Below are 15,251 nucleotides of genomic sequence, written 5' to 3'. Positions count from 1 at the left end.
GCACCGGGCCCCACTCCGTCAGGGGTTCAGGCGCAGATACAAACGTCGGCCCCTAGAGCGGAGTCAGCACCAGCAGTTACCTCACAAACTACAACTGTGTCGGCATCGAGAGCACCTGCGGCACCGATGGCGAGACCGGTGCCAACTGCTACCTCGGCACCGAAGATGCATCCCGAGCCGCAGCACACAGACGGAACCAACTACCGCACCGAGTTCCCCGACACTATTTCAGCACTGTCCGTCTCGGTGCCGACTATGGCATCGAGTCCAGCACTGAACATCACAATAATTCCGTCAGCACCACCATCACTGATATTAGCACGTCAACAGCCAGAAATATGGTCGCCCCGTCAACACTCTTCCGCACCATCTGAAGCGCTGTATTAATCAAGAAGGATCATTACCCCTTCTCCTAGCCCAGAATCAGTGCTCTTTTCTCTGGGGCCCTCTACTCACACTTCTCCATGCTCTCACACACTCAAAGTCATGATAGCCCCACTACACGTGGTCGCTGCCATTCACCACACTACTCACCATCCCTTCACCATTATCACCGGCGCAGGTCCCCATCATCCCCAAGAAGACGAAGGAGTAGATCCCGCTCAAGATCTTTGGCCTGCTCACCCTACTCCCAGTACCATTATTCCACAAGAAGGGCATATTCTCCATGGACAAAGGCTACCACTCCCACCGCCAGTGCTACGATTACCACTGTCCCTACTCAGCACGGCACACCTGATTAAGATTGCCTGAGTGTCGACATACTCGTGTGTTGTGATACCGTCAGCCCACCAGTGACATCAATACCCACTGGACCATCCATCCCAATGGGGGATGTGACCTCAGCACCGTAGCCTGCTCCGGCTACAGTACCTGGGACCACGTCTGTCCAGCCACAAGGAGAAACACCAACCAACCAGTCTTCCTCATCCCCAAATAAGGCTGTATTTCCGGCCAACAGCTCACCTACGGATGATGCACGCCAATTCCAAGATGTCTTTAAGCATTTGACAGTCACAAGAGATACAGTTATCACAGGTGCAACAGAAGCAACATAAGATGCTTAAGAATTTGCAACCTTCTCAAAAATCCAGAATCACCTTGCCTCTGGATGATGCGATACTGGAGATAGCCAATGAAGTATGGCAAACACCGGCCTCTGCTCCCCCAACAAGTAAAAAGACGGACAAAAGATACTTTGTCCCTGCTAAGGGTAGTGAATTCTTTGGTAATGGACACAGCACAGCAGAGATCTAAAGCCCCCAACACAAAGCCACTTCAGGGGATAAAGAGGGTAAGTGCCTAGACCTATTCAGGAGAAAGGTCTATTCATCAGCCACCCTAATGTTGAGAATGGCGAATTATTCTGCCCACCTCTCTAACCACAGTTTTGACAACTATACCAGGCTTATCCTCTCCTCGAAGAATTCTCTGATGCTAACCGTGAGATCTTGAAGTTGGTCGTACAGGAGGGCTACGCTGCCTCGAGAATGGCATTACAGATAGCCCTGGATATTGCCGACACAGCAGTGTGAACAACTGCCACCTCGGTGGTTATGTGAAGAGCATCCTGGTTGCAGGTGGTGGCTGTACGGAAAGATCTACAGTCTAAAGTAGAGGATATGCTGTTTGATAGGCAAGCTCTATTTGCTGAGAGAACGGACCAGCTGCTCCACTCGGGCAAGGACTCAAGGACCACTCTCAGGATGCTTGGCATGTATACCCCACGGTATCACCGACAGCGGTATACACCTTACTACCGACAACGACCGTTCTCATAAGCGCCTAATTGATTTAGGCAATACGACCAACAAGACCCAGACAACGTCCACAGAGGCAACGCCCTCAAAATAACAAGACGCCCAACCAACAAAACAACCGACAGCAGGTTTAATGGTCTCGTCGAGGGTCTGTGAGACATTCCCCTTAGAACACCATTTACAAGAACCAACCAGAATCTTCCACCATCGCTTGAGACCATACTGTCTTCATTGGTTTGCCATCACCACCGACAGATGGGTTCACAAGCTAGTTACATCAGGCTATGTAATCCCCTTCACCTCGTTGACCCCTTCCTCTCTCCCCTCCCCATCCCTTTTCAGGGACCCATCTCACGAGTCTCTTTTAAAGGCAGAGGTTCTCCATTTTCTTGAGATTGGCACTATAGAAAGTGTGCCCAAACAATTCCAGGGCAAAGGATTCTATTCTTGATGCTTCCTCAGTGAGAAAAAATGGGGAGGGTGGAGACTGATATTAGACCTTCAAGGCTTCAACTGATACTTACGGAAACAACACTTCAAGATTGTCATGCTGGCTTCCATCTTACCAGCGCTCAACACAGGGGATTGGCTCACATCCCTCGACTTACAGGACACATATTTTCATGTGACCATACATCCGGCTAACAGATGCTTCCTAACATTCCAGATAGGCGACGAACATTTCCAATACAGGGTTCTTCCCTTCGGCCTCTCTTCTGCACCAAGAGTCTTCTCAAAGACACTAGCGGTAGTTGCAGCGTACCTTCGCCGCCTCGGCATCATAATTTTTCCCTACCTGGACTGCCTCATCAAGGCCCCCACTATGGAAGAGGCATCACGAGCCATCAACACCACCTATTTCACACCCTTGGTCTTGTAATCAATTTTTCAAAGTCGTCCACAACTCTGCAACATTCTCTTGAATTCATTGGTGCTCGACTAGATTCCACTATGGCCAACGCATACTTACCCCTCGCCAGATTCCAAGCAATCCAAGAGCTTGTACGGATACTCTGCTTGAGTCCCCAAACATCGGTACTTACCTGTCTGAGGCTCCTAGGCCATATGGCTGCCACCGCATATGTGGTTCAACACGCAAGATTGCATCTCAGAAGTCTGCAACATTGGTCAGCTTCCATCTACTGTCCGGGAAGTCACGACATTCATAAACTAGTTTCCGTTCCTCCCATGGTACGAGAATCCTTGAAATGGTGGAGCAACACCACAAATATGCTTACCAGAGTCCCCTTTTGGCACCCACAACCCACCGTTGAATCAGATAACAACAGATACATCCCTACTGGGTTGGGGAGCCCACCTTGGGGACTCTCAAGTTCAGGGATGCTGGTCCCCTCACGAATCTCTCCAGAACATCAGTCTGCTCGAATTAAGGGCAGTATTCAATGCCTTCACAGCTTTCTGGTACAGCATTCAAGATCGCACCATTCAAATTCTTATGGACAACATGACGGCAGTGTATTATATCAACTGTCAGGGCGGTGTTTGTTCGCGATCCCTTTGTGCAGAAGCCACACGTTTATGGAACTGGTGCATCCGGCACAGCATTTCCATCACTGCAATGTATCTACGAAGGAAAGACAACATCATTGCCGACACTCTCAGCAGGCACCTCATTCATCTGCGCGAATGGTAATGGGACCTTCAAATAACAGAACAAATATTCCAGAGGTGGGAATATTCCACCATAGACTTATTCGCAACATATCACAACGTGAAGTGCCCTCTTTATTGTTCAAGAGCAGGCATCAGTCACAACTCTCTGGGAGATGCCTTCCTTATAGACTGGAGCCAGCAACTGCTCTTTGTTTCCTGATTTCCAAGGTCTTGGAGAAGATAGCTAGGAACAAAGCCAAGGTCGTTCTCATGGCTCCTTTTTGGCCTCGTCAAACATGGCTCCCTATCCTCCTTCAGATGTCCATCTGTTCCCCATACAATCTACTGGACTGTGCACCCACAGATCCACAAGTTACATCTCATGGCATGGTTCCTAACTGGTTCTGACACTCAGAAATAGAATGCTCCCAAGATGTCAAATATGTACTGTTGCACAGTAGAAGGGATTCGACACGCCGCACTTACCTTTATAAATGGCGCCGTTTTCAGTCCTGGTGCCATGCCAATAACTTTGATCCCAATTCTATTCCTCTCCAGCACTTTCTTGATTATGTCCTGCAGTTACAAAGATCGGGTTTATCGCTCCCTTTGATTAAGGTCCACATCACAGCAATCTTGGCCCTTCGACCCTTGATACAGGGCTGCTCGATGTTTTCTCACCCAACGACCAAAAATTTTTCTCAAGGGTCTCGCTAACTTATATCTGGCACACAGAGAACCAGCAGATGCTTGGGACCTGCAGCTGGTCCTACAGTCTGATGGGTCCCCCCTTTGAACCCATGACATCATCTGACCTGATGATGCTTACCATGAAAGTTACGTTCCTGCTGGCTATCACTTCAGCTTGGTGGGTGGATGAACTCGCCGCTCTCTCGGCTACACCACTGTATACACTGTTCACGAACCAAGAACTGATACTGTGTCCTCACCCCAATTTCCTTCCCAAGGTGAACTCACAGTTCCACATTAACTAACCCATCGTACTCCCAATCTTCCACCTGGAACCACACTCGTCTCCACAAGACTCCCAGCTGCATACCTTGGATGTCTGACTTGCCCTTAAACTCGTGTTCTAGCCAAGTAGATTTTTTCGCAAATCACAACATTTATTGTTGTCCACAGCTCAGTGCTCCATGGGCCAACCTATTTCAGCGCAACGTATCTCAAAGATTGTTGTCTCCTGCATTTCTTGTTGCTATGCATTACAAAATAAGGACCCGCCTCATTTACTGAGGGCGCATTCGAAAAGAGCGATCGCAACCTCCACAGCATTTATAAAAGAGGTCTCCCTACCAGACATCTGCAGAGCGGCCACATGGTTATCTGACTCCACATTTGCGAGACACTATGCTATTAACATTTCTACCCATGACTCTGCAGTAGCCTCGGCAGGACTTTATTAAAAAGGAGCATTGTGAGCCGCATTTCACGGTCCCTTCTGGCTTGCGCCGTAAGTTTGGTGCAGTGCTGACGTTTTTGGGGAATATGCCCCTCTCCTGGGCACTTGATGCACCTAGAGTGCCCGTCTGAGGGGAGCATTGCATCGTGGCAAGACGCACATTTTTTTGAAGCCGGCTGATCCAGGCATGTTTTGAAGAGAATTTTTTTTTTAAAATAATGAGAACTATAACTAGAACAGAAAGTATAAATTAGAACTATTAACTATCACTAACTAGGTATATTTACAACTTTTCCTCAGAAACTACAGGAGAGCGGATAACTCCGTCTGCAGCTGTAGACGGTTTGGAGGAACTGGTGGGAGCCGGGCTGCGCATGCTCAGTCGGCGTGAGTGGCGCGTGCCTCCTGCTGCACAAGTGCGGCCCGGCCAGACCACTGCTGAAAAATCTCCAGTCTGCAGCGTGGGACAAGACCGACACCTAGAGTGGAGCACCCATGGGAACACACCTCGAAGAACCATTGTTACTGCACAAGGTGAGTAACTTTTTCTTTGAGCAATATCACAGCCAAAATCCTAATACCAAATGTGAAGGAAGGGGAATCACTTCTTGTAGTGAGGTTTACCAGCAAGTAAGTACTAGTATCCTATGATGCAAGATGTTGAGTAAACCTTAATTCCCATTGGTGTTTTCCCACCTAGATTATTGGGACCATGAGTCTCCCTGCTGACTTCGGTGTGAGTTAAGGACACACACATCTCCCAATAACAGATGTCATAATGGGATCAGTTGCCTTCAAGAACATCCCATGATATAATTTGTGATTCCCAACACAGCAAAAAAGATCAAAAGTAGGCCTTAGTATTGGCCAGTGCCCTTTGCAGTCAAACTGGGAGTCTGCATGTGCATAAGAGCTGCCAGTTTGGGTCTAAAATACTTAACGACAAAATCTTTTTGTATTTACCTCCTGAAACATTCCTGGTGAGTAAACCCATTTTCTGAACAGCTTCTAAAGCTATTTTGAAGTTTTAGGAAAGGAGACCGTGTACGTAATTGACAAAATGCAGTGTCACTGTTACAGTTGATACAGCAACAATTCTGGGAAAAAGATACTATAAATAAACTTCTGTATGTTGAAATATTTCTTTCTTTGTTTCACTGCAGTTAGGGCACTGGTGGCCTGGAATATTAAATTGCATCTTCTCTGCTGTTTGTTTTAGTACCCTATTGTGTTTGAGGGGAAACAACAGCTTTTTGTTTACTTTCTCCTACTTAGCCTCTGCTCCTTCCTTTTTATGCTTTGTGTTCCTTGCCTATTTGGCCACAACACTAAGAACATCTTATGAGCTGGACCACAGCAGTGGATTTATGCTGTTATATGTGAGATTAGAATCTAGTCCATTCTCTCTCATACTTCATTCTACCTTTGCAGTTTGTAATTAGCTCAAGTGCTGAACCACAGGGTATGTCTACACTTGCACTGTAGTTCAAACTAGAGTGCAAGTGTAGACATAACCACAGGCTGTGCCTAGACTGGCCAGTTTTTCTGGAAAATCAGCCGCTTTTCCGGAAAAACTTGCCAGCAGTCTACACTGGCCGCTTGAATTTCTGCAAAAGCACTGACTTCCTACTGTAAGAAATCAGTGCTTCTTGCAGAAATACTATTCTGCTCCCGTTCAGGCAAAAGTCACTTTTGCGCAAAAGGGCCAGTGTAGAAGGCTCAGATTTGTTTTCCGCAAAAAAGCCGTGATTGCGAAAATGGCGATTGGGGCTTTTTTGCAGAAAAGCGCGTCTAGATTGGCACGGACACTTTTCTGCAAAAAGTGCTTTTGCTGAAAAGCGTCTGTGCCAATCTAGACGCTCTGTTCCGAAAACGCTTTTAACGGAAAACTTTTCTGTTAAAAGCATTTCCGGAAAATCATGCCAATCTAGACGCAGCCACAGTGTTTAACAGTACTAGCACAAAACAACTGTAGGCTTCCTAGTCATTGGTGCAAAAAGCTGCTTGCTTTCCTGTCGTATGTCTGTAAATAAAATTGAAGACACAAAACATATTTTCAGTGAAGGTTGAAGAACAGGGGAAATTGGCCACCTTTTTTGCATTGCTTTATGTTGCATTTTGTGGGAGGCAGTCTGATCTTAGTAGATCCAGCACTGGATTGGGAATCAGGAGACCTGACTGCTCTTCCTGGCTTTTAGTAGTTTTTGCAATGGTATTCCATTATTGTTTCAGTTCCGTGGGACTTCCAAAATGACAGTATACTAGTACATTGTCTAAAGTAACTTTCTCCTTTTTATTGCTCCTCTCTTTCATTCCTCAGAAGGAATATAGATGCTTTGTGACCTTTACTAAGGTGCATGCAGTAAAAATAAGGATATTTGTCTCTAAATCTAACTCATCCAGGGGTATAAATGATCTGGATAGTTGTGCCTTCATTAATACAGTCTTGTTGCTCTGAAAACAATTTTCAGGCTAACCAGTTGGTCAAAAGCAAGTGTTTGGAAAGCTGTGTTAAATGTGTGGTGCTGGAAGAATTGCCTCCTTATCAAATCGATACTTTGGGAAGGTATTCAAAAGTATTTTACATTCCAGTAACAGTATTTTACTGACTTTTTTCTTTTCTTTTCCAAGATTCCCATACATCTTTTGGACCCTCAGTTTAAATGAAAGACCTGTTACTGATAGTGTATAAAAGACCAGTCTAATGAGCTAGCACAGTTGTGACAGGGGTATCCAACTGCTTATAAAACAAGGTACGCATTCAGTATTGTCTTAGTGAAGGAGCCGTCTCTGCCATAATTCAGTGAGAAGCAGTGTGGTGGGAGATACCACTCCTGGGTTAAGCGGTAATAGGAAGTGGGACGTTTTAACTACTAGGTTTCTAGTTCATACCTAGGCTGGGTCAGCAGCCATTGTGGAAAGTGGTCAAAGGAGCAATTGACCTCAGAATTGTCATCATGTGATAATGGTTTCTGTCCAGCTGATAACAGAGTGGTTGTCAGTTTTGCAGACGTCATCACTGAGTTATCACCCAATCTCTTAATCACCCTTTTCTGTGATGTGTGGTGGTGAAGAAAACTTTTCTGTTCCATGTACCACCACAAGTAGCTATTAATTTACATTCAGGCCTTTGTTTGGAGAGGAGACCACTTTTGCCTGGATAATGAATGATCTGATGGTTTCAAACATCAGCCAGTAAGCAAGTCCATTCATGCTGAGCCCATGACTGATCAAGCCTTGCTGCATCAGTGACTAAAGGATGCTGCTAGTAGGGATGTTAAAAAGTGGGTAACTGTGTAAACGTGGAACTGCTGAAAAACTCAGCAGTTACACAAACCCTCAGGTGTGCACACTGCTTTTGGGGAGCTGGCTACCTTCCCACATTGCTGCTTCTGTATTCGTGGCAGCAGTGCAAGGACAGCAGGTGGCTCCCTAGGAGCCAGTGCATGTTGGAAGCCAGCTTTTAAGCTAGCTCCCCACGCATACTACTTCCCCATATTGCTACTACCTCTGTTACAAAGGTGGCAGCATGGGTGGCAGATGGCTCCCACTTGTAGCCCTGCTCCTGGGGAGCTGGCTGCTGCCCTGCACTGCTGCCTTCAATGCAGCCAGCTCCCCATGAGGAGGGCAGGAGCCTATGTCTAAACGTGAACGTTCACCGATAAGCCCAGGCTGCATGTCTAGCTGCTAGTTTGTCTGGAATGGCTTCTCAGTGATCCCGGTCATATTGGGAAGACAGTGCAGAATATTAGAATTAGTCTCACTGGCAGATCTGATAGCCAAGATGTTTGGATCCTGCTTGCTTGCTTCCAAGGCTCATTTTTTATGAAACCTGGTAGCAAGATACTTCTAATCTGGAGGGAAAATGTACTAGGGATATAATATCCCAATTAATTAGTTAACCAGTTAAACATTAGGTGAACCTAATGTTTAACTGGTTAGCCAACTAAATGGGATCCAGTTCTAGGGGCAGCTGCCACTTCCGGCGGCAGAAGGCTCCCAGCACCGAGGCTGGAACTGTTGCTACTGCCGGCTACTGGTCCCACTGGGGGAGCCACGGCTTCCACTGGCAGGCCATGGGCAGGGGGCTGCTCCCTGGCATTAGTTAACTGGTACCTGGTAAGCATTACCCGGTCATATCCCTAGAATGTACCCAGTAATGACAATGTACAATTGTGATTGATTTTTTTTTTTGTCCCGTTAACTCAGGTTCTGCCTGTGTTTTTGATAACTCTAAAATGGCATTTCAGCGGAGAAGATTGCACTGTGAAACTGAACATTATTTATTCAGCTTTAATATTAAAAGGCTAATCTGTTTCCATAACATATGCCATATGCTTTAACTTAAAAAAAGGGGGAGGAGGGTCTAAGCCGCTGACCTGTACTTTAGTAGCCTCTAGACCATGTTTTGGTATAAAATGGAGAGGGTTGAGCTAACTGAAAAAATATGTGGAGGGAGGAAAGTTTCTACAAAATGGGCCTCGAAAAGTTAAAAATTAAAGCAAGGCCTTTTCCTTGGGTGTGACGTTTTAAATTTACCAGCAGGGCCTCATGGTTATGAAATGTGAAATATGGGTTCATGTCTTTGAGTTACTGAAGTGTAATATTTAAATGAGGAAATAGTTTGTGTAATATGCCAAGAATCATTGAACATACCGTCCTCTTGTCGGCATGAATGGGTAGCCCTTGGGCACCAGCTCCATAGAAAACTAACTTGTTTCTGCTCTGAAGCATCACAAATAGCAGAGCTGAAATAGAAGACCTGATTCTCTGGTGTACTTTGGCCACTTTGTGCTGTGCTGGCAGTGAAGAGGGATGCTCATGGATTAAATGGCTGCAAGGAAATGGCACATACCCATCATAATACCTTCGGTGTAAAATAGAAAAAAGGGGAGAAGAGGGCTGAGTGCAGCTTCCCCTTCTCTGCTAAAAGCAGGTGGGGATTCCTCCTCCTGACCCAGGCTGCCAGAACCCTCCCCCCCTTTAATTGTTTCTTGTCTGCCACCTGTAGCTAGGAGCCAGGTAAGGAGTGGCAATGTGATACTCTTCCAAGCTTGGGTTAGGAGGAGAAGCTCATCTGCTTTTAGCAGAGAAGAGGGACCGAACTTTAATGTAGGATTTAAAATAGGGGAAGCACTGGGGGAGGAAGGGAGGAGAAAGGGAGTTGGCCATGGTGTAGAGGAGAAAAGGACAGGGCCAGGGCATTCTTATTCTCAGGGCTAGAGCCAGGACCCACCATGCCCCATATCTGAGAGATGCACATCTAGCTTTGATGGCCCTAGATCAGTACTGACCACAACATGGCTAAACCAAGGTTTTGAAGACGTGATTCTGCCTTTCAAGATTCTAGTAAACCGATTTGGTGTTTATTGCCTTTGCTACTGTCCAGATCAAATTAACTGAACATAGATGCATAAATGTGTTTTTCAGCCCTGCAACTCAACCTGGGATTTTAAAGCAGAGTGATTTCTTTCTATGCATTGCCACCAGTAATAAATTGACAGGCCAAATTCTGCCTTTAATTACATCTCAGGAGAATATTTCTATTTTATGCTGCCCCTTACGATAGAATGCCCTTCTGGGACTGATCAGCAGAACTATATGAAGTCTCCCATAGCCCACCTTCCCCATTACTCTGAGAAGATCACCAGTATACGGTGACTGAGGGACAAATGAATCTAATTGCCTCCCTCTGTCTACAATTAAATGTGTGCACATGCACATACAAAATGTATCTGTCCTCTCAGGGCATTGGTTGTCTCTTTTAGAGTCACTACTTTTGTACAGGGACAGCATCTTCAGAGATAGTGCACATCTTCTATTTTAATACTTAATTACAAAAAATAATTTATGCCAAGGCTTGTAGAAACATAGATTTAGGCAATAATTTACTTGATACCTACAGTTTTCCTTTAGTCTTTCAAAAGGGCCTAGTCCACCTTGACTTAACTGGGGAATTTTACCTGAATAAGGACAACATGCTATTTGTTCTTTTAAGTCATGGTGGGGAACCTTTTTTGGGTTGAGGGCTGCTGACCCACAGAAAAATCACTTGGAGGGGGGAGGAGGCTACACACAAGTGAGAAGTAGCAAAAAAATCCTTGCTGATGTGACCCCCAACTGAGGAGAAAGACACTCTTCACATTCCCTGTGTACATCAGAGCCTAGGAGGGACCCAGACTTGTAGATTGTGTGCGCTCCAGCCCCACAGTGGGTCAGCAGAAGGGGATGTAGTGCCAGTGCAGGCTCCCCAATGCTGAGAAGGAACCCTAAGCCTCGGGGCCTGGATCCAGGCAATCCTGGGGCCACATTAGGCCTGCCCACCCCTTTTGAGTGTAGAAGGAATATTGAAAGTTAATGAAGAATGGTGATCAGAATGGAGAACTGGTTGCAAGGCTTAGGAGGCAGCATCACTGCTCGTTCTCTAGCACATATTGCTGCCTGGAGGAGTATGACAAAACAGTAATAAACGTTCTATTCCATAACAGAGAAGAAAACTTTGTTCCAGACTTAGCTACAAAGAGAAAACAAATAGTAATGCATTTAGAGCATTCTAAGGAGTTGCAGTACAGGAGGTGGAGAACAGGGACCCCTTTTTTAAAAAAGAGATTAAGTTATTCATTCTTGTGTATGCAACAAAAACATTTAGAAAATATCCCATTATATAATGGTGTCTGTAATCAGCTCCGTCTTATGCGCCCTGCTTAAATATGCTCAAACCCTCCCACCTTTTAATTTCCTAATATTTAATTATAGAAACTGTTTGTAATCCGCATTTAAATAATTTCTTCTTTGCATGTGTGTGGGGGGTTCTCTCTTTTTTATAGCTGTACAACTTTGGAGAAACGGTTTCTATAGTTTTTTGGACGGATACGTGGAAACCAGAAAGCTTTTTTGACAAGATTCAGAAGAACAAGAAGAATGGAATGCACACACTGTGCTTACTTGGTAAGGGACAGCTGTCTGTTCTGCAACTGTTTTCTTGTATGACATCCAGAGGCGATGGTCATGTAATACATTTAGAAAAAAATTTGAAATGTATAGTCCTGAAAATAGTCCTCAACTTTGATATTTGACTTAAGCCAAATGGCAGTTACGGCGTTTATGAATTGACACGGATTCAACTTAACACTGTTGGTTTGGACTTCGACACTCAGTCCTGTAATGGAGTGGATTGCAGTTCCAAGTTACAACTTATGATGCAGTTCTCAGGCACCACTCATATCGTAAGTCTGAGGACTACCTGCATATCAAAAATTGCATCTTTTGTGTAGACCATATGTGAATTTAGAATTGGCTTAATGGCCATAGCTTGTTTCATGATGGTCTACAATTTCTAAAACGGAGTCAAGAAATTAAAGAGAAAAAAAGAGGTTCAGTAGCATTCATTAAAATACATCATGAGTTTAAGGACAAATATGTCCTGTTCAGGCTCCACATCAGATGGCAGTAATTAGCTAGTGTCATATTAGTCAAATTTGTTGTATTTAATTAATTTGAATGTCTTTACAATATAACAGTTACATGTGTACTAAAAGCACTATAAAGCATTGATCTAAAACAGATGACTGGATTTAACATTAGCAGTATCCTCACTAGCTCCCATTGTTTGTCTGATCCTTTTTATTTACCCTGATCCTGTAATCCAAATCTTAAACCCCAATGCTGGATACACATAAGCCTATGCATAATTAACAACATGACACACAGTTCCCTTGGCTTCAATGAGCCTGAACACATGCATAAAATTACATACATGCTGAAAAGTGTGTGGGTTTGAGCACTTGGTTTGTTACCGGTTCAAGAATGAGACCAATTCCATCTGTCTCCAGGCTTGAGGACAGAGCTGTCAATGTTTAACAAATTAATCATTTAAATAAAAACATGCATTCTCTCTGGGGGTTGGAAGAACCTTAGTTCAGAGTGTACAAGTGTCACTGCATTTCTGGCTGACTTTCCAGATGCTCAGAAATTTGTTTTTCAGAGGTGGTTACAGTCAGATCTGATAACTTTTAAGCTTACTTAATTAAAAAGTTCAGACAGAAGAGAAGCAGGAGGGAGATAATTTTTCTGTTTACTCTGTATCCATTAGCATTCAATCCTTTGCACTGTTCCCCAGGTTTGTAACGATTTTTAGCAGCAGCATGGGAGAAGACAATTTTGTAAAAATTGCAAAACTAACATTTTGGGGGAAAGGAAGAGATTCATGACAGGTGTAAGACTCTAATTTTAAGTCACATTTGAAACTTGATAATTTCAAGTTGTGTTCTTTTAATACCACTTGATTGTTGTCTATTTGATTGTCAAATTTTATTAAGGGATGTTTCACAAATGAATTATAGCAAAATGCAGAAACAGTTCTATTTATAATACAGTTCTGATAGTACTGTAAACTTTAACTTACGATAAAGTGTAGCTGTAGTTCCCACTACTTTGTTTTGGATTATTTTCTTTTTAAAGGCCAGGTCATGCACAGATCTGGTTATAAAAACCTTTTTCTCAGAATTTCCTTGGCAGAGCTTGATGCCAAAATCTGAACAGCTATTTTAAAACTAAAAACATACCCGGTTTACCTTTTTTGGCACCGCTTTTTTTGTTTTTAAACACATTGAATAGATTTAAAATGAGTGGTGTGTCTCCTGTCTCTGTAATGCACTCTGATTTGAACACTAAGTTAAAAATTGAATGTACAAAGAATGTACTTTTTAGTGTATAATTTCCATTGCTGCCTATTAAGAATGTTAAAATTAGAGCAATCAACTAAATCGAATATATGGAATTTCCATTGACTATTTGATTAGTCGATAAGAGTGCTTCCATTCTGAAATGGACAAGAGCCCAGCAGGGGCTCTTTTCAAAGATTGAAACAGCGCATGGTGCCTGGGGCTGAGTCCCTCACTAGTCCCATGGAGCACTTCCACTTTGAAATGTACAAGAGCCCCGCAGGGATTCTTGTACATTTCAAAGGTGGAATGCCACCAGTGTGCCACTGCCCCCTCCCACAGCTTCCCCAGCACCCCTTCCTCTCTCCCCCCCCTTGCTTTCTCGGATAGAGGGGGGATGTGACTAATCAACTAGAGCATTAACTATCTGATAAGCAAAAGCTTATTGGATAGTTGATTAGTTGCTTACATCCCTACTGACTGTTGTAGAACCTGAGTGCTTGTCGAGATATTGCAGACCCCTAAGCCCCCATATAGTTGCACAGTTGCTCCATATTTAAAATATATAAATCCAGAAATTGAAGCAGGAAGGAACCTCTAACAAGGTGGACTTCAGCGTGGTGGTTAAAGTGAACAGTGTCATTCAGATATGCTGCTTTAACCGTCTGACCACTGAGCTGCAACTGAATCTAGAATGTCTGAATGAAGTGTGCCATACCTCTGGCTTGCAGAAGCTTACGTGATTGTTTTGCAAAAGTATCATTGAAAAATTTCAATTGTGACAAAAGCTCATCTTTGTAGTAGAGGGTGCACCTCCCTGGTCTAGCAACCTTGGGACCTGAGTGGTCCGGAAGGAGGGATTTTGCTGGACAGGGGGAGGTCATTTCTGCACCCCTGCCACCAGCCTTGCTGCTCTGCCATGGCATCCCATTTCAGCTTCACCGCAACAAACCACTGCCCTGACAGCCCTACTGACAGAGCTCCGGGCTCTACTGCAGCAGACTGCTGGCCTGCCAAAGCCTGCTGATGTTCCTGCTGCCCTACCACCAGCTCAGCCAGACTCCCATGGCAGGGCTCCCAGCCACTGGTATCCCTGCAGCCAACCTGGCTGGGCTCCCAGCCCCACAAGGCTTCTGCCTCTGGCCCTCTACCAGATCTCTCTGGTCCAGCAACAGCCACGGTCCAGCCAGACCATGGATGTTGCTGGACCAAGGAGTCCCAGCGGAGAGAGGCTGAACCTGTACTTATCCACTAAATTTAAATTTAACACTATAGCACTAAGTTTTAATGGCTGTTTTAAATTGTTCTTATTTGCACTAGAATCCTAGAAGTAATGCAATCCCAAGTAAAACTTCATTTGTATAAAAGGAAAGGAAAATGGTTAAGAGCAATTTTTTCTTCATAACATGAAGCTCAGAACAGAGCTGATACTCTTTTGCTAACTATCTACGTGTATAGTTCCCACAACAGCTAAAATATTGCTATTTGAAAAGCAGAAAAAGCCTGCTAATTTAAACTAAGCTCTCCATTTAGACAATTAAGAAAAGTGGGAATATTACAGTACCTCAGATGAAGTCTTTATTGTGCCTAATGAATAACTTCTCTTGCAGACATAAAAGTAAAGGAGCAATCTCTGGACAACCTGATGAAGTGAGTCACTATTTTGAAAATAAATATACTGTCAGCATGTTCTAATGCAAAGTAGTTGACGATCCTTCCTGCTTAGTAATGCTGTACTTACCTGTTCCTTACATAATTGCTCATTAATTAAATAGACCACTTACACTGGGCCCT

At 44.3% G+C, this 15,251-nt stretch overlaps 1 protein-coding gene across 2 annotated transcripts in view; it reads left to right on the top strand.

Moving 5' to 3' along the window:
• DPH5 (diphthamide biosynthesis 5) overlaps positions 1-15,251 on the top strand; it is a 37,143-nt gene that overhangs the window by 17,763 nt on the left and 4,129 nt on the right. For both annotated transcript variants that reach the window (XM_075936620.2, XM_075936621.2), the window contains exons 5-6: positions 11,622-11,742; positions 15,068-15,107. In XM_075936620.2, coding sequence (XP_075792735.2) covers positions 11,622-11,742; positions 15,068-15,107 — 161 coding nt within the window. The remainder of the gene's footprint in view (positions 1-11,621; positions 11,743-15,067; positions 15,108-15,251) is intronic.

This window comes from Pelodiscus sinensis, chromosome 9 (genome assembly GCF_052426305.1).
Source record: "Pelodiscus sinensis isolate ZL-2025 chromosome 9, ASM5242630v1, whole genome shotgun sequence".
Taxonomy (NCBI): domain Eukaryota; kingdom Metazoa; phylum Chordata; order Testudines; family Trionychidae; genus Pelodiscus; species Pelodiscus sinensis.
Note: the sequence above shows the minus strand (reverse complement) of the source record. Positions and strands in the feature narration are given on the sequence as shown.